Genomic DNA, 25,676 nt, shown 5'->3' with positions numbered 1-25,676 from the left:
ACAAAAAATGTATTTTTTTCCCCCTCAATTTTTTGCATTTTTCATACATTTTTGAAAAAGCTCCAGAGAGCCACTAGGGCGGCGCTAAAGAGCCGCGGGTTGCCGACCCCTGGACTAACACAAGCCCGCTAATAGGTTGGTTGCGTTGTTAAGTGTATCACAAATCTTATAATCTCCTAATTACTTTTAAACAGTCTGAATCCTATGACAAAGTCATTAACAATGGTTATGCTTCAGTGACAGTTAAAAAACACAAGCCATCTCTCTTCAGAAAGCAGCATTCAAAATCTTATTTTAATTTGTATATTTACTCCATAAACATTATTACAAAACTCAGCAAGTTACCAATATTACATTATCACCATACAGGCTTGATCACAAATATTTAAAACCTTTGCAACAGTTACAACAAAAAAAACAAAAAAAACAAAAACAAATAATACTCAAATAATTTACATGAAAATCTATAAAACAGCAAATTGTTCACAAATTATATTTTTTCCCCAGGTTTTCTTCTTTTTTTTTTTATTTGCTTATTTGTGTTTTACACAGTAACACAACACTCTCACAACAAGATCATGGTCTTATTACAAAAACTCCCAACAAAATGTAAATAGTTCTAGTTTTTTGTTGATACTTTCATATTTTGGTTTTTAAAACCAGAAACGTGTCATCGTATATCCTTTCCACTGCCCATCGAGGCGCATAAAAGGTTACTCACACACACAAATACTTCACAGCACTTTCTAAGAAAAATATACACTTACAAAATATGTTACAAATTGGCACACAAAAAATATACAAGATTTTGTTGTGTCAAGAGTTCAGTAAGATTCCTTCTGGTAACAACTCTAGACAGTATATATAAAGCTTGGCGATCTTTTAATGAAAAGAGCAAAATTAATTCCAATCAATGTCAAAGAATCATGAAGTGAACACATCAAACGTAACATTATAATATACATTCATAAGGAGGATTAGGAACCTAATCTTGTTTGCATTTTTTTTTTTTTTGTTAACTCATGGGAAAACAAAACAGAACGACAACAGAAAAAGGAAAAAAAAAAAAAAAAGTCAGCTTTCTTAGCACCGTTAAAATGAGGCAGCTCAACAGTGGCACATTTTGAAAACAGAATAAAAAAAAAAAACCCAACTTAGGTTAATTAAGTACATTCAATTTGACAATAGGCAGAAATGAGAGAAGGCAGACTAAATGGGTTTACACCCCACGTGGAGCTTCCCATCAGCAGCTCGTCTTGGTCCTAACCCTGATATATTGGAAAAAAAGCAATGCAGGATCATGGCAGAGGGAAAAGAAAAAAAAACATGTTTGATTTTGAGTCTTATTACTATCATGCTTGTGCCAGATTTTTTTTTTTTGTGTGTGACAAGGCCTGTTTTTAAGTCAAATATCTGCATTCATTGCCTTCAATAATAAATAAACAACAATACAGGCCGTGTGTGTTTATCTGTAAAAGAAGCTGCAACTTCGCACATATATAAAATTATCTTTTCGCAGCTATTTGTAACTGTTTGATTGTAGGTTAAATTCTTGATGTTCATTCACAAATGAGTAATAAAAAAGTATAAATATGCTTCTTCTTCTTCTTTTTTTGTTGTATTATTAAATTGTGCACTAATGTGATATTGGTGTTCTGCCAAACAACTGTGAGAGACAACTGAAAACAACAAAAGTATTATGGAGGAAAAAACAAAAAAAAACAGAAGTCACAAGAGTTGTAAGCACATGGTGCAAATAATAAATTAGTGTTACGACAAATTAAACAAGAGCATACTTGCCAACCTTGAGACCTCCAATTTCGGGGGGTGGGTGCGGGGGGCGTGGTTGGGGCGGGGGCGTGGTTGGGGGCGTGGTTAAGAGGGGAGGAGTATATTTACAGCTAGAATTCACCAAGTCAAGTATTTCATATATATTTATATATATATATATATATAATAAATAATTGACTTTCAGTGAATTCTAGCTATATATATATATATATATATATATATATATATATATATATGTATGTGTGGGAAAAAAAATCACAAGACTATTTCATCTCTACAGGCCTGTTTCATGAGGGGGGGTTCCCTCAATCATCAGGAGATTTTAATGGGAGCATTCACATACCATGGATTATATAGGGCACAGAGTGGGTGGGTACAGGCTGGTGTAGGGGCGTGGTGATTGGCTCATGTGTTACCTAGGAGGTGTTTCCGTCTGTGGCGGCATGCTGTTACAATTTCGCTGCGCTTGTTGAGGGATGACAGGTCTGGACGGTAAATAATAAACAGTTTTTCTTTCAAGCATGGGTTGCATCTTTTATTACCACTATTGTAAGGTGTGCTGGATGCAAGAATTTGCCATGTTATTGAATATTCAACATTATTGTCTTTGAGGTCCCAAATGTGTTTGCTGAGTTTGGGACCTCAAAGACAATAATGTTGAATATTCAATAACATGGCAAATTCTTGCATCCAGCACACCTTACAATAGTGGTAATAAAAGATGCAACCTATGCTTGAAAGAGAAACTGTTTATTATTTACCGTCCAGACCTGTCATCCCTCAACAAGCGCAGCGAAATTGTAACAGCATGCCGCCACAGACGGAAACACCTCCTAGGTAACACATGAGCCAATCACCACGCCCCTACACCAGCCTGTACCCACCCACTCTGTGCCCTATATAATCCATGGTATGTGAATGCTCCCATTAAAATCTCCTGATGATTGAGGGAACCCCCCCTCATGAAACAGGCCTGTAGAGATGAAATAGTCTTGTGATTTTTTTCCCCACACATACATATATTGCGCTCTACTACGGTATCGAGCACTATTTTTTGGATAACCTTATTAAGACATATATATATATATATATATATATATATATATATATATATATATATATATATTAGAGATGCGCGGTTTGCGGACACAACCGCGGAGTCCGCGGATTATCCGCGGTTCGGGTGGTTGAAATAAAAAAAAAAATTAGATTTTATCCGCGGGTCGGGTCGGGCGGTTGAAATAAAAAACAATTAGATTTTAAATAGATTCAGGCGGGTGGCAGTTAAACCAATTGGTAAATATATATACATAGTTAAATGTTGTTACCCACATACGAAAAACGAGCAGGCACCTGCAGCATATGCCACAACAGAAGAAGAAGAAGAAAAAAAGAGATGGACACTTTTACGGAGCGGAGAAGGGACGCCTCGCCGGGGTCCGGGACCGAGGCCCCTTCCCCCGAGAGGGCCCCACCGGGAGCCGTAGCTGAGGTGATCCGCGAGAAGGGCCCGACGCACGTCCAGGGTCACCACCGCGCCCACCGCACCGACACCCCGCCTCGTCCGCCTTCGCCGCGGCCGGCGTCACGCGCAGCAGGTAAGCAGCTTACCTGCCCGCCACCCCCGTGGCCGGGGGCTCGTAACAGGGGTCACTCCGCGCGCAGTGTGCTCACGAAAGGGGTGGGGCTCACCCTGGTTGATATAGACAGCAGCTAGGACGGTGGCCATGGAAGTTGGAACCCGCTAAGGAGTGTGTAACAACCCACCTGCCGAATCAACTAGCCCTGAAAATGGATGGCGCTGGAGCGTCGGGCCCATATACCCGGCCGTCGCCGGCAGCGATACGCGCTTGGAGGTGCGCTCAGCTCGGCTCCCATATGATTGCGCACTGGTGTGCGTCTGGGTCGTGACAGCGTGGCACACGAATGTCTGTGCTGCATTGGATCAGTCTCCTTTCTTTAACAGGCAAAAGCTTTATAACCTCACTAATGCCTTGCATCGTCTATATTAGATATATAACAATGGGCGGGTGCGGGCGGATGCGGTTCTGATCAAATGTTAGATCGGGTGGATTGCGGATGGTTGACGACTTTCTGATGCGGTTGCGGATGAAATAATTGCCTATCCGCGCATCTCTAATATATATATATATATATATATATATATATATATATATATATATATATATATATATATATATATATATATATATATATATATATTTATTTATTTATTTTATTATATGTATATATATATATTAATTGTATTATATATATATATATATATATATATATATATATATATATATATATATATATATATATATATATATATATATATAAATAAATACTTGAATTTCAGTGTTCATTTATTTACACATATACACACACATAACACTAGATGTCAGTATTGTCCTGTTTAAGAGTGTCACAACATTGCTGTTTACGGCAGACGAACTGCTTTACGGTATACAAAAACGTGACTGCTGTTGTTGTGTGTTGTCACCGCGCTGGGAGGACGTTAATGAAACTGCCTAACAATAAACCCACATAAGAAACCAAGAACTCGCCCTCCATCATTCTACAGTTATAACGTGATTGGGCAGGTATGCTGGTTATATTGTGGGTTTGAGGTCCAGGGTCCATGAGGACCTGAGTCCGCCTGAATTTCGGGAGATTTCCGTGAGAAAATTTGTCCCGGGAGGTTTTCGGGAGAGGCGCTGAATTTCGGGAGTCTCCCGGAAAATCCGGGAGGGTTGGCAAGTATGCGTTACGCATACTTGCCAACCTTGAGACCTCCAATTTCGGGAGGTGGGGGGTGGGTGCGGGGGGCGTGGTTGGGGCGGGGGCGTGGTTGGGGGCGTGGTTAAGAGGGGAGGAGTATATTTACAGCTAGAATTCACCAAGTCAAGTATTTCATATATATATATATATATAAATATATAAATAAAAGAAATACTTGAATTTCAGTGTTCATTATTTACACATATACACACACATAACACTCATCTACTCATTGTTGAGTTAAGGGTTGAATTGTCCATCCTTGTTCTATTCTCTGTCACTATCTTTCTAACCATGCTGAACACCCTCTCTGATGATGCATTGCTGTGTGGCACGCACAAAAGTGCTTTCATCAAATGCACTAGATGGCAGTATTGTCCTGTTTAAGAGTGTCACAACATTGCTGTTTACGGCAGACGGACTGCTTTACTGTAGACGTTCTTTATATCGTGGGAAAGCGGACTCAGGTCCGCGTGGAGCTGGAGGGGGCGTGGCTGGAGTGAATTTCGGGAGAAAATTTGTCCCGGGAGGTTTTCGGGAGAGGCGCTGAATTTCGGGAGTCTCCCGGAAAATCCGGGAGGGTTGGCAAGTATGGTGTTACGACAAACTAAACAAGAGTGAGATGATTAATCGTTATTTTTGATTGGTTAAACATAAGCTTCCCGCATGGAACTAATGAAAAGACGTGCTTTTCCTTCATTTACAAGATTGGCGATTCCATTTGTACTGAAAACTGCGTTCACATTCACATTAACTGCAAAAGAAATGCCGCATTCAGGACCGTAGGCGTGCATCTTGAATCTCTGTGTGTGACAAACTGCCTTGAATTCCCAGTCCAAAACAGTTTTTTTCGGCAAACTGACAAATCATTTCCTCGCTTAGCCTCAAACATCTGTACTACATTCTCCGTGGTCCGCAGAAAAGCTCGTTCGAATGCCTCATCTTGTCCTTCTCTTCCTCTCCAGGAGCCTTCAGAGCACATTTCCCCTTTGTCTCTCTCTCGTCGTTGCCTTTCCAGCGCCGGGCGATGTTGAGGTAAATTGAATTTGGCAAACGATGTGTGTGTGTGTGTGTGTGTGTGTGGGACAAGGAGAGTGTTTCTGATTTGGTTTAGTGAGTGGCGGTGCACCACTGCCAGCTGTTGGTGCCTTTTCATCAGACAAGAGAGACGAGAGTCCCAAACAAAGAATTCCTGTTGTGGCAAGTCTCTGCAAGGAGTCAATATTCCAGTAGATAGAAAATCGGAACAGCCAATATTCACACATACATAAGAGGTCATTTACACAGCATTGTTACTTTTGGCACATTGATTTTTAAGGTATAATTATCTCTTTTTTTGCAAATATTGCATGTCCCTGTACAACAACAATGACAAAAATACTCTGAGGGTGGAGCTTTAATGACTTTGCAAGGCGTAAAAATGTAAATGTAGATAACCAGTTCCTCGATGCTCCGGAAGAAAAAAACAAAACAAAAAATGCTCAATAAAGGAAATCATTCCGACCTCGAGGGGTGAAAAAGACATCTGATATGTCATCGATACAAAACGGTCCCATCTTGTGTTTTCAAGATGCCTTGGGATTAAATAGGGCTCGTTAACGGTAGGTTTTCCTCTTGAAATGAGCCAGGCAGTGTATGAAGGACGGCAACAACAGGACATCCACATTCTGCATACAAAAACAGATGAGGAGGAGGGGTGCGTAGATGTCACTCAATGCATTTGTGTATATAGCTACATCTTTAAGGGGGGAAGGCGGGGTATAAATACATACTTCGGGGGGAGCAGGTTTTGCTGAGAAATTACCAAAAAAAAAAAAAAAAAACTCCTCCAAAAACTTACAGAACAGTTTTCAAAGCTTATTCTCTTTTTTTCCCCCCACAAAATAATGAAAAATAAATGACTATAAGAAAGAACAAACAAAGCAGAAACAACAAAAGCAAAGGGGAAAAATGCAGCCGTGGTCGTTTTCCAAATCTCAATCAAGCTCGACACAATCACTCAATAGGTAGTTTGCAAAGTACAAGAAGTTTTTTTTTGTTTGTTTTTTCCATGCAGATATTAATTTCCTTCAGGGGTTAAAAAGGAAGTGAGAGAAATCAAGGGGGAACGTAGTTCTCATGCAGCTCTGGCATAGCGTCAGTGAAGGTATGCTTGTGAGGGAGGGCTCAGGTATAGTGGGGGGGGGGGGGGGAGGGAGGGGATGGGGGGGGGGTGCAACAGCAGCTGATAACAAAATATTACCTCAGTTTCTCAAAAGAGGTCATCAGTGCTATGTCCTTATTGGGGTCTCTCTCAGCTCGTTTCCCCTTTAGTGTTTCAATGCGAGGAAACTTTGCACTGGTCTTGTGACGGTACAGCTTTTTGTGCGCAGGCCCGGGGTTAATGAAGTTGGGTTTGTCAAACATGTCACAGCCCAGAGCAAGTTGAGGAAATAAGGGATGAGTGGGGTTGAATTTGGCCTGGTTTTTCCCTCCTTTCCCCCCTGCCTTTCTGCCTCTCCCAGCCCCTGTTAGCATGGCACCCTTTTTCTTCAGATCAGACTCAGTGCCTGCCAAAATTTTCAGGGTTTTTAGGTTGAGGCTGTTGGCCTCAGCGGGCATACCAGCCTCAGACATTGGGTTCCACAGCGGCTCAATGGATGCCATCATGAATCTCTGGACCTCGGCCATGCCAGAGACAATGTTCGACAGAATATTTGAGGGCTCCTCAAACTCTCTCTGATCATCTCCGACGAGACTGTTGCTCTCTGACCAACCAGGGCCAGACCAGTCCCCGGTGCTGGTACTGTCAGGCAAGCCTATACCACACCCGTCCGCCTGGTTCTTGGCTGCCTTACCCTCTAACATGGCTTTGATCTTTTTGGTGGAACGGGAATTCTGTTTGGGAGACTTTACTTTTTCAGACTTAGGGGTTCTTGGGGCACGGACTTTCTTTTGGCTTTGTCCTGCAGCTGTCTGTTTGTAATTACCTTTCCTCTTTGCCTTTATGCTTTTGGGCCCTGCCATTTCAGCAGTCTGTTCATCGAAGTCCGTAACCCCCAGCTCCTTTGTATCTACACATACAACATCCTGGTTGTTATAATTGTGCAGTGGAAACTGACTATCTTCTACGGTGTAGGAATTTCCTGTGTGCTCCTGTTGCTGTATAATGTCACAGTTCCATTTAACGTCCCTATTGCGCTCCACTGTCAAATCGTTTACATCTTGGTATTTTCCAACATTTGCTGGTATTTTCATGTCACGCCCCGCGACCTGCGGGGAGAGGTTGGGCGTCTCAGGCGGTGAAAGCTCCGACAATGACGAGTGTCTAAATTTGTCAGGAGTAAAGTTAGAGATGTCCAGCAGGTCTGAGGACTCCCTGAGGGGTGTGAGGGCATCCACACTCTGCTGAATCACCATTTTAGGACTGCAATGGGCTAAGAAACTGTCTCTGCCCTCCTCCTCACCTTCTCGCTCACACGATTTGAGGCTTAGTGAACTGTAATTGCTTGAGGCTGATAAGGAGCCTACCGAGTCATAGCTGATGAGTCTTCCATTGTCTGTACATAGAGACCCTCTCTGGTATTGCACCTGGCCGTCCACACAGGTAGACTGACACACTTGCAGATCTGCCCCAGACTGTAGCTCAGGCTCAGTTAGATAGCTCTTCTCATAAAGTATCTGTTCACCCTCTGGGTCGACATGGCTGTAGTTAGACACTGGCAGGTTTTCGTTTAACGGGACAACAGTCGGGAAGTTGTTGGGTAAAATTGGGGTTTCAGGCGTCTCAGGCCCAAAGCTCTGGTTATGATTGGTGCAGAGTTGTGGGTGCCACATTTGGGGGAAGCTGGGACAATTCTGGGGAGACTGTTGAAGCTCTGATTCTGAGGGAGGGGAGAGGACACAGCTTTGAGCAAGTTGAAGAGAAGAAAACTGTTTCTCCTCTAGGGATAGGCCCACAGGATATTGCTGCCTGGACGAATGCTGGGAAAAATATGGGATAGATGTACCTCCAGAGGAGTCCGTAGCATCTAGCAAAGTCTGCAGATAGCCCCCCGGGATGACAGGAACGCCCGTTTCAACCTCTTCTGAGGATGGTGCTTTGTCAGGGGAGTCGGAGGACGAAACAAATTGCTTCTCTTTGTCTGTTTCAATTGTGGTGGCATTATCAGAGAAGTCTAGTTTGGTTGTGGTGGAGCTCATGCTTGTATCGTTTAGCCCAGCAGAAGGATCATCAGTGTTTGCTGCAGCGACAATGGTATCCGATTCATTTGTCACGCTCTTCCTCTCTTCCTCTTGGGTCGCATTCATTTTCTGGCTTCTCAGCCTTGCTTCACTTTTGAATTTTCTTATCCTAACTATTTTATTTCCTCCCAATCTCCTTCCCTCTCTCTCCTCTCTCTCTTGCGAGCGACTCTTGGTTATCACCATGTTTGAGATAGAGTTTATGTCCAATGTGACCGGGATGCCTGGGGCTGCTATTATCTCCTCCGCGATTGGGGTGGCCTCGTCTTTAGCGACATCTCCGTGGGCCTGATCAGCGGGCAGGGAATTCTGCACAATGACTGTCTGTTGCACTGTGTGAATCCTCTGAACCTTAATTCTGTTAGCGAACTTGTATTTCCTTTTAGGATGATTAGAATGAAAAGGACGATGGCGGCGTCCGTTAAGATGAAAACTGCGTTGTCTCTCTCTGGCCACCAGCTTGAGCTGCTCCTGGCGCTTTCTTTGCTTCTCCTGCCAGAAATCTTTCAGAGGAGCCAGTGTCTCATATTTGCTTATTGTGTTGGCATTTAAGCTCACAGTACCATCCGCAGGGTTTAGTTTTCCCAGTTTCACTGACATTAGTCTTTCTCCTTTAAACCTGTTGATTATGATGTACTTGATGACCACGGGTGGGTCTTTACGACATGATTTCCTCCTTTTTTTGGGGCACCAGTCTACATCTTCCTCCTCTTTCTGACCTAATGGGGTTTTGTCTTTTTTCTCTGCATTCTTCTCACTTTCAAGTGAATCCACATCATATAAGTAATCATCACTGTATCGGACCTTTCTCTTCGAGCGCAAGCCATAGTTAAGTGGATTGGAGGGGCTGAAGAATCTTTTGGAGTGCCCCTTCTTATATTTGCCCTCTTGCACAGTGTCTGAGGAGGAGCCAGTACAGGAGCTGTCATCACTGAATTCCCCTGATTCCTCTGTGGAATTAAAATCTATTACATAGTTGATTTTAGGAGGTGACATGGGTGAGCATTGGGAGCCGTCAAGGGGGCTCTCACCATTGCAGTCCCCTGGCGTTTCCTCCTGTCCTGTTTCGAGGATGAGCTCATCGATTTTGGGCTGAAGCTCTTCAACACTTCTCCTCAAGACTCCTACTCCTTCTTCTTTCTTGGCAGAGTTGGCCAGGACACTAGGGAAGAAATTTAACTGTGTCTCCTCCTGAAGCACATTTGTTTTTTCCCTCATGTTGTCCTGAAACGACTCATACCGAATCTTTAGGGAACAAACATCACTGCTTAAAGTCGAGTCGTCATCTTCATCGTCAAATAAATTATCAACGTCTTCTTCTGAGAAGAGGTTGACTGACAGCTCATTTTTTGAACATAGGTCCAGCAGTTCCATCTTGCTCTCGCTGATGAAGGATTCAAAGTAGCCCCAGTCCTGGCTGGCATTTGCCAGCAGTACCTCTTCTCCACTCACTTTATCCAATAACAGTCCTTCATATAAGTTCTTAGTTGTTGCATCATCCTCGGGGTCATCACAGTCATTTGTTGTTTTGTTTCCTTCAGCTCTCTTGCCCTCATCTGGGGCTTTGGGCAGGGGAAAGCTAAGTAGCTGGTCAGAGAGGAGCTGTTCTCCGTAGTGACTCACCGCCTCCCCCGCATGGCTCAGGCACTGAATGCTGATATTGTTGATGTCAGAGAAGTCCTCTCGGTTCACGTCCCCTATCCGTACGCTTAGTCCATTTTCTGAATTAGGGCTTGTGCTAGGCTCGTGCGGTGGGTTTTGTACTGAAGTGGCATCGCGGGTCTCAATAAAGCAACCAAGGCAGGTGCGTGTCGGCTGAAGGAGACACTCCTCCGCCAGAGTAGAGACGTTGTCAGGCTCCATCATTGTCATTGACAGAGAGGTGACAGCAGGCAACCGAATGCTCTTCTGGGTGTCTCCCGCTGGGCCCCAGGAGCTTCCAGCTGGGTTGGGAAGTGATGCGGGACTGGACATGTCGTGAAAAAGGGGGACTACGTTTGGAACCTCATGGGAAGGAGGGCAAGGAGCTGCGGTGAGACTGAGAGAGGGATCAGCGCCAAGTGGGAGGGGGAAGCAGAGAGCTGGTGATGCGGGTGTGTTGCTCTGGTGCGGTGGGCAGACCCGCTGTGATGACTCGGCAGCAGGCTGAGGTAAGGATGGAGAGAGAGCAGCATCAACAAGTCTGTGTAGACTCAGATCACCGCTCTGCTCACATACCCCTGTTGAAAAAAAAGAAAGGATATTTTAATTATTTCAACAATTATTGTAAATTAAAAGACAACCTCTTATTAGTGTGTTCTGCTGCCTTGATATTTAGTTACTGCTACTTAATCAGTACAATTTGGCATGTTTCAAGTTTCAAGTTTATTCACAATACCATATAACAATTACAATAGTAGTGAAATATCATCATTTAAAGATGTTGGTACGTGAACGCTGTATCGATCCGTTGTGGTGAAGAAGGAGCTGAGCCGGAAGGCAAAGCTCTCAATTTACCGGTCGATCTACGTTCCCATCCTCACCTATGGTCATGAGCTTTGGGTTATGACCGAAAGGACAAGATCACGGGTACAAGCGGCCGAAATGTGTTTCCTCCGCCGGGTGGCGGGGCTCTCCCTTAGAGATAGGGTGAGAAGCTCTGCCATCCGGGAGGAGCTCAAAGTAAAGCCGCTGCTCCTCCACTTCGAGAGGAGCCAGATGAGGTGGTTCGGGCATCTGGTCAGGATGCCACCCAAACGCCTCCCTAGGGAGGTGTTTAGGGCACGTCCGACCGGTAGGAGGCCGCGGGGAAGACCCAGGACACGTTGGGAAGACTATGTCTCCCGGCTGGCCTGGGAACGCCTCGGGGTCCCACAGGAAGAGCTGGACGAAGTGGCTGGGGAGAGGGAAGTCTGGGCTTCCCTGCTTAGGCTGCTGCCCCCGCGACCCGACCTCGGATAAGCGGAAGAAGATGGGTGGATGGATGGATGGTACGTGAAGAAGCTTTTGACAGGGGGTCCAGAGGACAGTATATACATGGAATGATGAAACATGGTAGCAAGCACAACAACAAAAAACAAAAAACAAAAAACAAAAAACAAAAAAAAAATTAAAATTAGTTTTGTAAGGCCTCTACTAAATTTAATATAAGCTGCTATCAATTAAAAAAAAAGAAAGATGTGTCAGTTCCCCAACTAGAACTTTGAAACTAAAAACTAGTCAGAGTAGTTATGTCCCTTGTGTGATCATAGTGACATAAATGTCAGCAACCAAACTACAAATCCAGTTTATACTAGGACACATGAAATAGGATGCCTCAAACACGATGGCTTTATAATATTGCTAGAATATAACATATATTATCGACTTTACCTCATTAAAAATATCATACCCCAAAATAAACTTGTATCAACTCATTGTTGTGTGAGTAATTAGGCTTGTCAATTATGCACATTGAATATTGAAGTGATAGTTCCATACACGAATGTAAACCCATGTGACGTCACATAAACCAAACGTGATGCACCCAACCCCGTTTTGCCTTCATCATTAAAAAAAAACCCCACTCAAAAGCATTTACAAATTAAAACAGAAGAAAATAAACATACTTAAACACTCAAATAACAATAATATGGCTCTTGAGAAGCCAGAACTATATTGATTTTTTCTTCTGCCAAGGAAACTATACTGTGTGTGTGTTTATTTCATATAAACATAAAACTTTGTCGATCTGTCTGCCGCGTACGACACTGTGAACCACCGTCTCCTCCTAAAAAAGACCCTGGAGATGACAAAAGATCTGGCACTCACAGACCTCTTTGGAGTCCTCTTGAAAGACAGGCGCTTCTATGTTTCTTTAAACAACAAGTAAAGTCGCTGGCGACGACAGAAGAACGGCCTACCTCAAGGTAGTGTGCTGGCTCCACTACTGTATAACATCTATACCAACGACCAGCCAATGGACCAGAACACTGCACGATTCATATACGCTAACGACCTCTGTGTAACATCTCAAGAGAGTACGTTTGAAGCGGTAGAAGCAAACCTCACCTCAGCTCTAGATGAGCTACTCCTCTACTACGAGCAAAACCATCTACACGCAAACCCTGCGAAGACCCAAGTCTGCTCGTTCCATCTCAGGAACCGGGATGCAAACCGACCTCTTAACATCAAATGGTCTGGAACACTCGGCTGCGAACCGATCCAGCGAGAGCTGAAGATCCTGGCCAGATGAAGCCATCAGGACCACATCATCTGCAAAAAGCAGAGACCTAATCCTGCAGCCACCAAACCAGATCCCCTCAACGCCTTGACTGCGCCTAGAAATTCTGTCCATAAAAGTTATGAACAGAATCGGTGACAAAGGGCAGCCTTGGCGGAGTCCAACCCTCACTGGAAACGTGTCCGACTTACTGCCGGCAATGCGGACCAAGCTCTGACACTGATCATACAGGGAGCGGACCGCCAAAATCAGACAGTCCGATACCCCATACTCTCTGAGCACTCCCCACAGGACTTCCCGAGGGACACGGTCGAATGCCTTCTCCAAGTCCACAAAGCACATGTAGACTGGTTGGGCAAACTCCCATGCACCCTCAAGGACCCTGCCGAGAGTATAGAGCTGGTCCACAGTTCCACGACCAGGACGAAAACCACACTGTTCCTCCTGAATCCGAGGTTCGACTATCCGGCGTAGCCTCCTCTCCAGTACACCTGAATAGACCTTACCGGGAAGGCTGAGGAGTGTGATCCCACGATACTTAGAACACACCCTCCGGTTCCCCTTCTTAAAGAGAGGAACCACCACCCCGGTCTGCCAATCCAGAGGTACCGCCCCCGATGTCCACGCGATGCTGCAGAGTCTGGTTGTGTTGTGGCTAATAGAGTATATATATGTCTTGTGTTTATTTACTGTTTTAGTCATTCCCAGCTGAATATCAGGTCCCACCCGCCTCTCACAGCATCTTCCCTATCTGAATCGCTCCCACTGCCCTCTAGTCCTTCACTCTCACTTTCCTCATCCACAAATCTTTCATCCTTGCTCAAATTAATGGGGAAATCGTCGCTTTCTTGGTCCGAATCGCTTCTCGCTGGCCATGATTGTAAACAATGTGCAGATGTGAGGAGCTCCACAACCTGTGACGTCACGCTACTCGTCTGCTACTTCCGGTACAGGCAAGGCTTTTTTATCAGCGACCAAAAGTTGTGAACTTTATCGTCGATGTTCTCTACTAAATCCTTGCAGCAAAAATATGGCGATATCGCGAAATGATCAAGTATGACACATAGAATGGACCTGTTTGAATAAAAAAATCGCATTTCAGTAGGCCTTTAACATATTTTAAAAGCAAACAAAAAATGTAGAGTAAACTTATTTTACATGTACGGTTTTTGTGTAGTCACAAATCGCCTATGTAAATTAAAACAGTGTCCATACCTGCCAACTTTTGAAATCAGAAAAGCCTAGTAGCCAGGGTCCAGGGGCCGCAGGCCCCAGTAGGTCCAGGACAAAGTCCTGGTGGGGGGTTCAGGCTTCGCCCCCCGACGCAAAATGATTATTAGCATTCAGACAGGTTAAAATGTTGCTAAAACCATCACTTTTCTATCAGTCACAGTGACTTTTCAAAACAAAAATATTACAGCAAAAATCATATGGGTTGATTGACATGTTTATTCTGTAAGCTAACTTCAATAGTTTGAAATTATTTTGACAGTTAATGCCAGTTATCCTGTCAACCTTTCACAAGACTTCAATTTGTTCATTGAAAGTATAAACAGTATAAACACTTTTTACAGTAAACAAATGGTAAAACAGTACTAAACAATTCCATTAAAAAAAAAATTGGTGTCATTATTAACTTTCTGTCCAAGCTTGTATAATCTACTGCCTTGTTCAATTGTAAAAAATATTCTGTGCCTAAAATTCACATTTCTATCACAATTATCATACTGTAAACATGGTAAGCTAACTTCATTAAAATTAATAGTCCTGTCAATAGCATGGAATTACAATTCAAATGTAGTTTTTTTGTAAACCTTTCAAAAGAATTCAAAATATGAAAAATTCATGAAAATTAATTGAAGCCATCAGACACTTGAAAAGTGGCACATCACATCTCTAATGTAATCATTTGAACTTTTCAACAGAAATAGCACTGCAAAAATATTAAGGACATACTTCTGTATTTTGGTAGTTATGCTGTCAACATTTAACAAGATTTCTTCAACTTGGACTTGAAAGCATAAATAGTATAAACACTTTTAACAGTATAACAGTACTAAACAATTCCAATAGATAACATTGGTGTCATTACCTTTTTGTGGCTAAAATCCGAAAAACGTTGAAAGTTTTCCACTTGTATCGCTAGCAACGGCATTAGACTTGTGTTTTTTTGTCCCAACGTGGTCTTTTACATCGCTAATTCCTCCGTGTCCGATCGAAAAATCTTGTCTGCACAAGGTGCAATTCGCGTAGTTTTCACCCTTTTTGGAACGGATAATTATTCCCGGATAGGCTTTTGAATATTCTTCACGGAATGACTGCAGTTTTCTTTTCGGTTTAAGACTAGTTTGCGATTTTTCTCCGGCTGATTCCATGATCGTTCGCTCGTTTGGAAACAATGGCAACTGCTTGGCAGCGGTGCTATAAATAGCCTCGCGCATTTTTAAAAAATATTTTTTTTTAATTAATGAAAAACCGTATTTTTTATCACTGCAACCGTAACCCGGAATAGGTTGATGAAAACCGTACTAATTACGGGAAAACCGGAGTAGTTGGCAGGTATGCAGTGTCTGTCTATAAATGTGCAATATCATTTAGCTTCGAACAGTGGTACTAATGGCAATTCATTTGCAGCAGAAGGCTTGTCTTGTCTGTCCTCCTGACGAGGAACAATCAAAATCCTCGACCGCAGCCTTGAATGCAGGCAGATAAATGTGTTTGCATTTTATAATTAGATCACAGCCACAGAGGCAGGTAGGAGGCACGCTAGGGACACGACAAGCCCAAATGCTGGAAGCTGTACAAGCAATACCATCTACACCTGCCTCTGTGCAGTCCCTATGCTGATGTTCCTCACATAGTCTTTAAATCATGCCAAAGAAAAACGAAAAACTAATAAACCCCATCGAAATAATGAATGCATTTACAGGGGTTAACTAGCAGTGTCGCCCATCTTTGGATAGATGCGCCAAATCATTATTGATGTAATGATAAATGCTTCAGGGGAAGACTGCTTAACAAACAGTATTCGCCATGGGTGTGCTGCTATTGAGCACATCTTTGAATATGCATATGATCCGAGAGTGAGTCAACGAGGTAATGAAACTTGCAAGGGGATGTGGCCTGCAGAAACATTGCAACAGCCCCCGACTTCCCATGATAAGAGTACGGCTATGCTACATCATTTAATGATGGCAATCTCCAGAGGAATATGCATCCTCTCGCTTCCTCTCAGAGTCGGAAAATTGCAATAGCATCAACTTGTCAGGCTGCGGGAGGATCACAGCCAGCTATTTTGCCACCAGTTCCCAACACATTTGGAACCTAAATAGCCTCAGTGAATATACTGACATAGGTTTTCTGCTGAGGTCGCTGTAACCCATTTTTCCCACCGATATTAATATTTCCAGTAGAGAGTCAAATTGTCAATTGTGTGTTGAGTAACCGGGCCTTAAAGGAATTTGAGGCACAATGTAGTGCACTACTTGACGGAAATGACCAGAGGTGCTGCCTTAACTACAAATTGTGTTAGATGTAAATATAAACGGAATACAATGATTTGCAAATCATTTTCAACCCATATTCAGTTGAATATGCTACAAAGACAACATATTTCATGTTCAAACTGATAAACATTTTATTTTTTTTGCAAATAATCATTAACTTTAGAACTTGATGCCAGCAACACGTGACAAAGAAGTTGGGAAAGGTGGCAATAAATACTGATAAAGTTGAGGAATGCTCATCAAACACTTATTTGGAACATCCCACAGGTGTGCAGGCTAATTGGGAACAGGTGGGTGCCATGATTGGGTATAAAAGTAGATTCCATGAAATGCTCGGTCATTCACAAACAAAGGATGGGGCGAGGGTCACCACTTTGTCAACAAATGCGTGAGCAAATTGTTGAACAGTTTAAGAAAAAACGTTCTCAACCAGCTATTGCAAGGAATTCAGGGATTTCACCATCTACGCTCCGTAATATCATCAAAGGGTTCAGAGAATCTGGAGAAATCACTGCACGTAAGCAGCTAAGCCCGTGACCTTCGATCCCTCAGGCTGTACTGCATCAACTAGCGACATCAGTGTGTAAAGGATATCACCACATGGGCTCAGGAACACTTCAGAAACCCACTGTCAGTAACTACAGTTGGTCGCTACATCTGTAAGTGCAAGTTAAAACTCTCCTATGCAAGGCGAAAACCGTTTATCAACAACACCCAGAAACGCCGTCGGCTTCGCTGGGCCTGAGCTCATCTAAGATGGACTGATACAAAGTGGAAAAGTGTTCTGTGGGTCTGACGAGTCCACATTTCAAATTGTTTTTGGAAACTGTGGATGTCGTGTCCTCCGGACCAAAGAGGAAAAGAACCATCCGGATTGTTATAGGCGCAAAGTTGAAAAGCCAGCATCTGTGATGGTATGGGGGTGTATTAGTGCCCAAGACATGGGTAACTTACACATCTGTGAAGGCGCCAATAATGCTGAAAGATACATACAGGTTTTGGAGCAACATATGTTGCCATCCAAGCAACGTTACCATGGACGCCCCTGCTTATTTCAGCAAGACAATGCCAAGCCACGTGTTACATCAACGTGGCTTCATAGTACCGTATTTTCCGCACCATAAGGTGCCCTGGGTTATAAGCCGCGCCTTCAATGAACGGCATATTTCAAAACTTTGTCCACCTATAAGCCGCCCCGTGTTATAAGCCGCATCTAACTGCGCTAAAGGAATGTCAAAAAAACAGTCAGATAGGTCAGTCAAACTTTAATAATATATTAAAAACCAGCGTGATGTGGGCGCGCATGGAGTCGTATATCAACATGGACGGAGCTGCGTGAAAAAAGCCACCCGGCCTCTTCGCGTAAACTTACCTTAACCACTCGCTCATCTTTTCTTCATCCATCCATCCTTTCGAGTTAGCTTTTATGATGACGCCGGCTGGAAAGGTCTCTTTTGGCAAGGTCTTCCTTTTGAATATCACCATGGGTGGAAGTTTCTGGCCATTAGCATGGCAAGCTAGAACCACAGTGAAGGATGACTTCTCATTCCCTGTGGTGCGAATATTCACCGTACGTGCTCCCGTTGTATCCACAGTGCGGTTCACAGGAATATCAAAAGTCAGTGGAACCTCGTCCATGTTGATAATGTTCTCTGGCCGGATCTTTTTTTCAGCTATCTTGTTTTTACAATATGCACGGAAAGTAGCCAGCTTTTCTTGAAAGTCTTTAGGCAGTTGCTGTGAAATAGTAGTCCGTGTGCGGATGGAGAGATTGCGTCTTTTCATGAACCGGAAACCTGTCGCTTAGTAGGAGCCATTTTGTGGTCTTTACAGATGTAAACACACAAAGGAAATGAAACGTAATATCCGCGCGCTTTTTCTTCTTCTACGCGGGCGGGTGGTTGCTTACAGTAGAAGAAGAAGCGCTTCCTGTTCTATGGGGGCGGGTGCTTACCTTGGCGGTTGCTTGCGTAGAAGAAGAAGCACTTCCTCTTCTACGGGGAAAAAAGATGGCGGCTGTTTACCGTAGTTGCGAGACCGAAACTTTATGAAAATGAATCTTAATATTAATCCATATATAAAGTGCACCGGGTTATAAGCCGCACTGTCAGCTTTTGAGAAAATTTGTGGTTTTTAGGTGCGCCTTATAGTGCGGAAAATACGGTAAAAGAGTGCGGGTACTAGACTGGCCTAACACAATTTCCCAACTCATATGGAAACGGGGTTTGTACTTTGTATAGTTCAAGACTTACGGTATTTGACAACATCACTGCACATCATAACGGCAGCTACAGTTTCCATCTTAAAGATCTAAAAAAAAATTATTTGGGAATGGTCGGCGGGCCAGATTGAAAAGCTTAACGGGCCGCTTGTGGCCCCCGGGCCTTAATTTGCCCAGGTCTGCCATAAAGCATCAATATTTTACACTGTTGAAGGGAGTGAGTTTAGACAGGCTTGCTAAATTAACACACAAGCTAGAAAAAACATCACATCTGTATGCTTTATCGGGATCATGCAGTATCATGCTTCAAACCCCGCTTCGAAAAGCCGTGCACTACAAAACGTGCTCATTGGAGCCATTAATCCTGACCTCCTCATTGTTCAAAAAATGAGCACAAATACTTATTTTGAATTTTTGTTTTGCAGGTTGAAGTGTTCTATATTTTGTGTTCCTGAGTTAATGTTGCTGATCAATATGAATGTATTACCTTTATTCAGTTTATTCAATTAATTTTTTTCAGTATCAAATGGTTCAAGTTGGTCAAAAATGTTTGATAGGTTGATTTTTTTTTTTATGCAAATTGATGCACTTTTAATGATCAATATGAATGTATTACCTTTATTCAGTTTATTCAATTACATTTTTAGTCACCTGTACAGTAGGGATGATGTTTGATAAGAAATTATCGAGTTCGAGCCCATTATCAAATCCTCTTATCGAACCGATAGTTACCCAGGGCAGCTGTGGCTATGAAAGTAGCTTACCACCACCAGGTGTGAATGAATGATGGGTTCTACATGTAAAGCGACTTTGGGTACTTAGAAAAGCGCTATATAAATCCCAGGTATTATTATTATTATTATCGAATCCAGATAGGTTGTTGTATATGGAAAAAACCACAATATTTGGTTTAACAAAAGCTCACTTTTATTTTATAATAAAAAATAAAAAATAAATAAATAAATAAATATTGACTGTTACCCCCCTAAAAAAAAATATATATATATATTGACTGTTGTTACCGAAAGTATATTAAGTGGGATTTTTCAGAAAAACAAATATATACAGTAACACAAAAACAACCTGTCTCTGTGATCACTATAGGTGTATAAATAATAATATAGTGTTAAATAAAATTAGTCCCTTGGGCACAAAACTGAAAATAATACAGCTCTCCAAAAAGTGCACTTCTGCTGCTATTGGAACATACTAACTACACACACTATGACACTAAGAACCGCCTGAACACGGACCTTCGACGCCCCGTTATAGCCCAGACTACCTGCTTGTCTCACGGACCTTCGAGCCTGCTTTTCCCCTCCGGGACTTCCGTCTCTCGCTCAACACTCACGGTAACACTAATTCCCACACATAGTCGCACACCATACACACTCTTGGATTTAGTCACACTCCATTTTCCTTGTTTATATATATTATTATTTGTTATTTATATATAGCATATATACATATATAAATAAAACAAAAACCTAATATTACGCCCCTGTTGTCTGTGCCGTACATAACAATATATCAATAATAGAATTTGCCTAAGTAGCTGAACAGGACCATAAAAAGAAAAAAGAAAAAAAGGAAAATTGCAATTACAGTGCCATAAAAACAAAACAATCAATAATTGGTTGTTCATTTTCTCCATAATCAATTAGGGCTGATAATAAAACACTAAATTACAAACACCTGATTTATTAAACCTTTCACTTGCCTAACATGGGTGAAAAAATACAATTAATTAATTAATCACCATGTCCATGCATTAAACCTAACCCACCAAATTATCTTAAAAAAAAAAACACACATTAAATGCATAATGACTTTATGTTATAGGATGATGTTGTTGTTGTCTCTTTGTCTTATCCCACTCTTGTCCCCGCAATTTCCCCCTCTGTCTTCTAAAAAAACACAAAAAAAAATACAATTTCTATCCGCTCCTATGCCAACCATTAATATAAATCCATTGAATGAAGTCAAACACAAATAAAGCAACAAGAGACGTACCCCACACTTCTCTTTTGTAAAGTCAATCCGTACAGCAGATATGATGAAGCTTAACCTAGTTTTACTATAACAATCTACAAGGTTAATATAGTATTTATCAACAATATAATTTGCCTAAGTGGCTGAACAATACCAAAAAAAAAAAAAAGAAGAAAATTGCAACTACAGTGCCATAAAAACAAAACAATCTATAATTGTTATTTTTGTCCATAATTAATTAGGGTTAATAATAAAACACTATAATAAATCATTTGTATTAATCCTTTCCCTTCCCTAACACGGGTGAAAAAATACAATTAATTAATTAATCACCATGTCCATGCATTAAACCTAACCCACCAAATTATCTTTAAAAAAAAACACACTTTAAATGCATATTGACTTTATGTTATAGGATGATGTTGTTGTTGTCTCTTTGTCTTATCCCACTCTGGTCCCCGCAATTTCCCATCTGTCTTTTAAAAACAAAAAAAAACAAAACAATTTCTATCCACTCCTATGCCAACCATTAATATAAATCCATTGAATTAAGTCAAACACAAATAAAGCAACAAGAGAAGTACCCCACACTTCTCTTTTGTAAAGTCAATCCGTACAGCAGATATGATGAAGCTTAACCTAATTTTACTATAACAATCTACAAGGTTAATATAGTATTTATCAACAATATAATTTGCCTAAGTGGCTGAACAGGACCAAAAAAAAAAAAAAGAAGAAAATTGCAACTACAGTGCCATAAAAACAAAACAATCTATAATTATTATTTTTTTCCATAATTAATTAGGGTTAATAATAAAACACTATAATAAATCCTTTGTATTAATCCTTTCACTTGCCTAACATGGGTGAAAAAATACAATTAATTAATTAATCACCATGTCCATGCATTAAACCTAACCCACCAAATTATCTTTAAAAAAAATTATATTAAATGCATATTGACTTTATGTTAGACGATGATGTTGTTGTTGTCTTTTTGTCTTATCCCCGCAATTTCCCCCTCTGTCTTTAAAAAAGAAAAAATGTCTATCCGCTCCTGTGCCAAACATTAATATGAATCCATTGAATTAAGTCAAACACAAATAAAGCAACAAGAGAAGTACCCCACACTTCTCTTATGTAAAGTCAATTCGTACAGCAGATATGATGAAGCTTAACCTAGTTTTACTATAACAATCTACAAGGTTAATATAGTATTTATCAACAATATAATTTGCCTAAGTGGCTGAAAAGGACAAAAAAAAGAAGAAAATGAAAATTGCAACTACAGTGCCATGAAAACAAAACAATCTATAATTGTTAATTTTCTCCATAATTAATTAGGGTTAATAATAAAACACTAAAATAGATACTTTGTATTAATCCTTTCCCTTCCCTAACATGGGTGAAAAAATACAATTAATTAATTAATCACCATGTCCATGCATTAAACCTAACCCACCAAATTATCTTTGAAAAAAACACAATAAATGCATATTGACTTTATGTTATAGGATGATGTTGTTGTTGTCTCTCTGTCTTATCCCACTCTTGTCCCCGCAATTTTCCCGTCTGTCTTTAAAAAAAAAAATATATATATATATTTCTATCCGCTCTTATGCCAACCATTAATATAAATCCATTGAATTAAGTCAAACACAAATAAAGCAACAAGAGAAGTACCCCACACTTCTCTTTTGTAAAGTCAATCCGTACAGCAGATATGATGAAGCTTAACCTAGTTTTACTATAACAATCTACAAGGTTAATATAGTATTTATCAACAATATAATTTGCCTAAGTGGCTGAAAAGGACCAAAAAAAAAAAAAGAAGAAAATTGCAACTACACTGCCATAAAAACAAAACAATCTATACTTATTATTTTTTTTCCATAATTAATTAGGGTTAATAATAAAACACTATAATAAATCATTTGTATTAATCCTTTCCCTTGCCTAACACGGGTGAAAAAATACAATTAATTAATTAATCACCATGTCCATGCATTAAACCTAACCCACCAAATTATCTTTAAAAAAAACACATTAAATGCATATTGACTTTATGTTAGAGGATGATGTTGTTGTTGTCTCTCTGTCTTATCCCACTCTTGTCGCCACAATTTCCCCGTCTGTCTTCTAAAAAAACAAAAAAACAAATACAATTTCTATCCGCTCCTATGCCAACCATTAATATAAATCCATTGAATGAAGTCAAACACAAATAAAGCAACAAGAGAAGTACCCCACACTTCTCTTTTGTAAAGTCAATCCGTACAGCAGATATGATGAAGCTTAACCTAGTTTTACTATAACAATCTACAAGGTTAATATAGTATTTATCAACAATATAATTTGCCTAAGTGGCTGAAAAGGACCAAAAAAAAAAAAGAAGAAAAGGAAAATTGCAACTACAGGACCATAAAAACAAAACAATCGCTAATTGTTAATTCCCTCCATAATTAATTAGGGTTAATAATAAAACACTATAATAAATCATTTGTATTAATCCTTTCCCTTGCCTAACATGGGTGAAAAAATACAATTAATTAATGAATCACCATGTCCATGCATTAAACCTAACCAACCAAATTATCTTTAAAAAAAACACATTAAATGCATATTGACTTTATGTTGGATTAACATTTCCCTTCGTATGTGTTCATGCCTGGAATATTAGTGTGTGTCAATGAGTGTGTGAGTGGTGCATGTGCGCGTTGGCTCGGCGGGTATAGTGTTATCGAGGGGCCATCTGTCTCCAGCTGGACCATTAGCTCTTCAGCTGTTCGGAATGTGCTACAGATCAGTCAGACAGGTACACAAACACACACACGCACACACACACGCAATGCCTTTAGCTGACAAATCATGTTTGAGTTTAGAGGTCAAATGTGAACGTGTATAGCCACACAATCCCTCACCGGCTAAAACATAATGTTACTTCTGGGTGTACGCTGGCAGATGTAAACAAGCTCATTTAAAACACACTTGCCAGGATTCAGTGCGTGTCTCGCCGGACGCGGCGCTCATACAGTATGTGGCCATGACTGTTGTAGGACAAGTTGTCTTTGAATAGGAAAAAAAAACTGAAGCTGGATGTGAAAACAGCTCACGCAATCTGGCACCGACGTTCACACTGACCATATGGAGCGACATCCACTCCTGGCAGGCCGGGCTGGACCCGCCGACCGTGCACGCTAGACACCCTCGCCGCCGCCGCCAAGCCAGACCGGGCCTGACTAGACTGGCCTCATCTTTCATTACATTCAGGACTTCATCCACCTGAGAGAGGCTGCAGCTGTGCGGCTGTGTGTGGAATGTGTCCATGTCAAGATGGAGTGGGCACGTGGGACTGCATGTAGGAGTTTCTTCCATGGCACTAGGGTTGTACGGTATACCGGTTCTAGCAGTGACGTGCAGTCACTAGAGGCAGGTGAGGCGGGGCCTCACCTGCCATCATGGAAAGAAAAAAAATGTAAAAAGAAAAAAAAAAAAAATTGTTATATGTATCCAGTGATTATACTATAAAGTTATTTTCCATTTAACTTCACCAGTTTTAGATTATTTTTATTCAAAATCGCTGAATTTTCACATCTGCCGTTCAAATACTGAGAAGAGACGGTGCGGTGAACAGCAGCCAGTTGAGGCACGTCACTCAGTGCCTCAACATGGATTGCGCAATGACTCGGCTAACTGCTGGCCTGCTGTGCAGTGAGACCGTATTGCTATATGAACTATATTATACATTTCCATAGTTTAGTTAGCTGAGGTATATAATGTACAGTGTATTTTGTCAACAACTGTATGTGTGTAAAGTATTTCTTGTGCTGAGCGATCATAAAACGGCTGCAAAAGACGCACTGTGTGAGGCTCGCCTCCTGCACCCCCGCCGTAGAATTGTTATATCAACTATAGCCCACACTTAAACTTTCCACGTGCAAGATTGAATCTATTTAAAAAAATTATTTCACAAGAAGCCAAAAAGTGCAAAAAAATAATGTTGGTGTTGGAGGAGTTGTGAATGACTGCAGGGCCACAACATTAGATACACCTGCAGATTGCAGGTGTACCTAATTCACAACTCCTCCAACACGAACATTATTGTTTTTGCACTTTTTGGCTTCTTATTAAATAACTTTTGTAACCTATTTTCATGGGCTTTCCTCTTTGTGATGTTAAGTTCCTGTTATGCGCTGTTATACAGTATATGCCTTGAGCTCTTATTTTGAAGGCGCTAAGAGCGGAAGTGATGTCACGTTGCGGAGGTTTTTGAAAGAAGGTAAATAAAGTGGTCCTCGTGTAAACTGGAGCCTCCGTGTTTGTTATTTTGTAGTTTCATACAGTATAGGCCACATTTATAAACCCTCGGTTACACTTTTTTAAATAGATTCAATCTTGCACGTGGAAAGTTGAAGTGAGGGCTTTAGTTGCGGCGCATGGACTTAATTTATAAGTAAAGGTAAGGCCATTATAACGTTTTTTTTAATTAAATGTGCTTTTTTGTGTGCTACAGTTTGTATGTGTAAAGTTAAAGTTAAGTTAAAGTACCAATGATTGTCACACACACACTAGGTGTAATGAAATTTGTCGTCTGCATTTGACCCATCCCCTTGATCACCCCCTGGGAGGTGAGGGGAGCAGTGGGCAGCAGCGACGCCGCGCCTGAGAATCATTTTTGGTGATTTAACCCCCAATTCCAAGCCTTGATGCTGAGTGCCAAGCAGGGAAGAATGCTGGTATGAGCTTTTAAACATAACCCGTTAACTGCTGCCAATCAAATGGTGAATAAGATACTCTTTAGGGTTCATATGTTTGTAAATCTGACTGTGATGAAGTCAGTGCCTCACCAGCCATCAACCTCACTGCACGTCACTGGGTTCTAGTATAGTACCGCGATACTAATGAATCCTATTCGGTACAATACCGCCTCTAAAAAGTACCGGTTCCCGCCTCTCCC

General features: G+C 41.3%; 1 protein-coding gene across 1 annotated transcript in view; it reads right to left on the bottom strand.

Annotated features, from left to right (window-relative positions):
- Window positions 1-6,265: 6,265 nt before the first annotated feature.
- Window positions 6,266-25,676, bottom strand: part of nexmifb (neurite extension and migration factor b) — a 381,629-nt gene continuing 362,218 nt past the window's right edge. Inside the window, exon 4 of the mRNA XM_061927928.2 lies at window positions 6,266-11,018. Coding sequence (XP_061783912.2) covers window positions 6,814-11,018 — 4,205 coding nt within the window. The 3' untranslated portion in view covers window positions 6,266-6,813. The remainder of the gene's footprint in view (window positions 11,019-25,676) is intronic.

Source organism: Nerophis lumbriciformis, linkage group LG35 (genome assembly GCF_033978685.3).
Source record: "Nerophis lumbriciformis linkage group LG35, RoL_Nlum_v2.1, whole genome shotgun sequence".
Lineage (NCBI taxonomy): Eukaryota > Metazoa > Chordata > Actinopteri > Syngnathiformes > Syngnathidae > Nerophis > Nerophis lumbriciformis.
The sequence above is the reverse complement of the archived record's forward strand: the minus strand, read 5'-3'. Positions and strand labels throughout refer to the sequence as shown.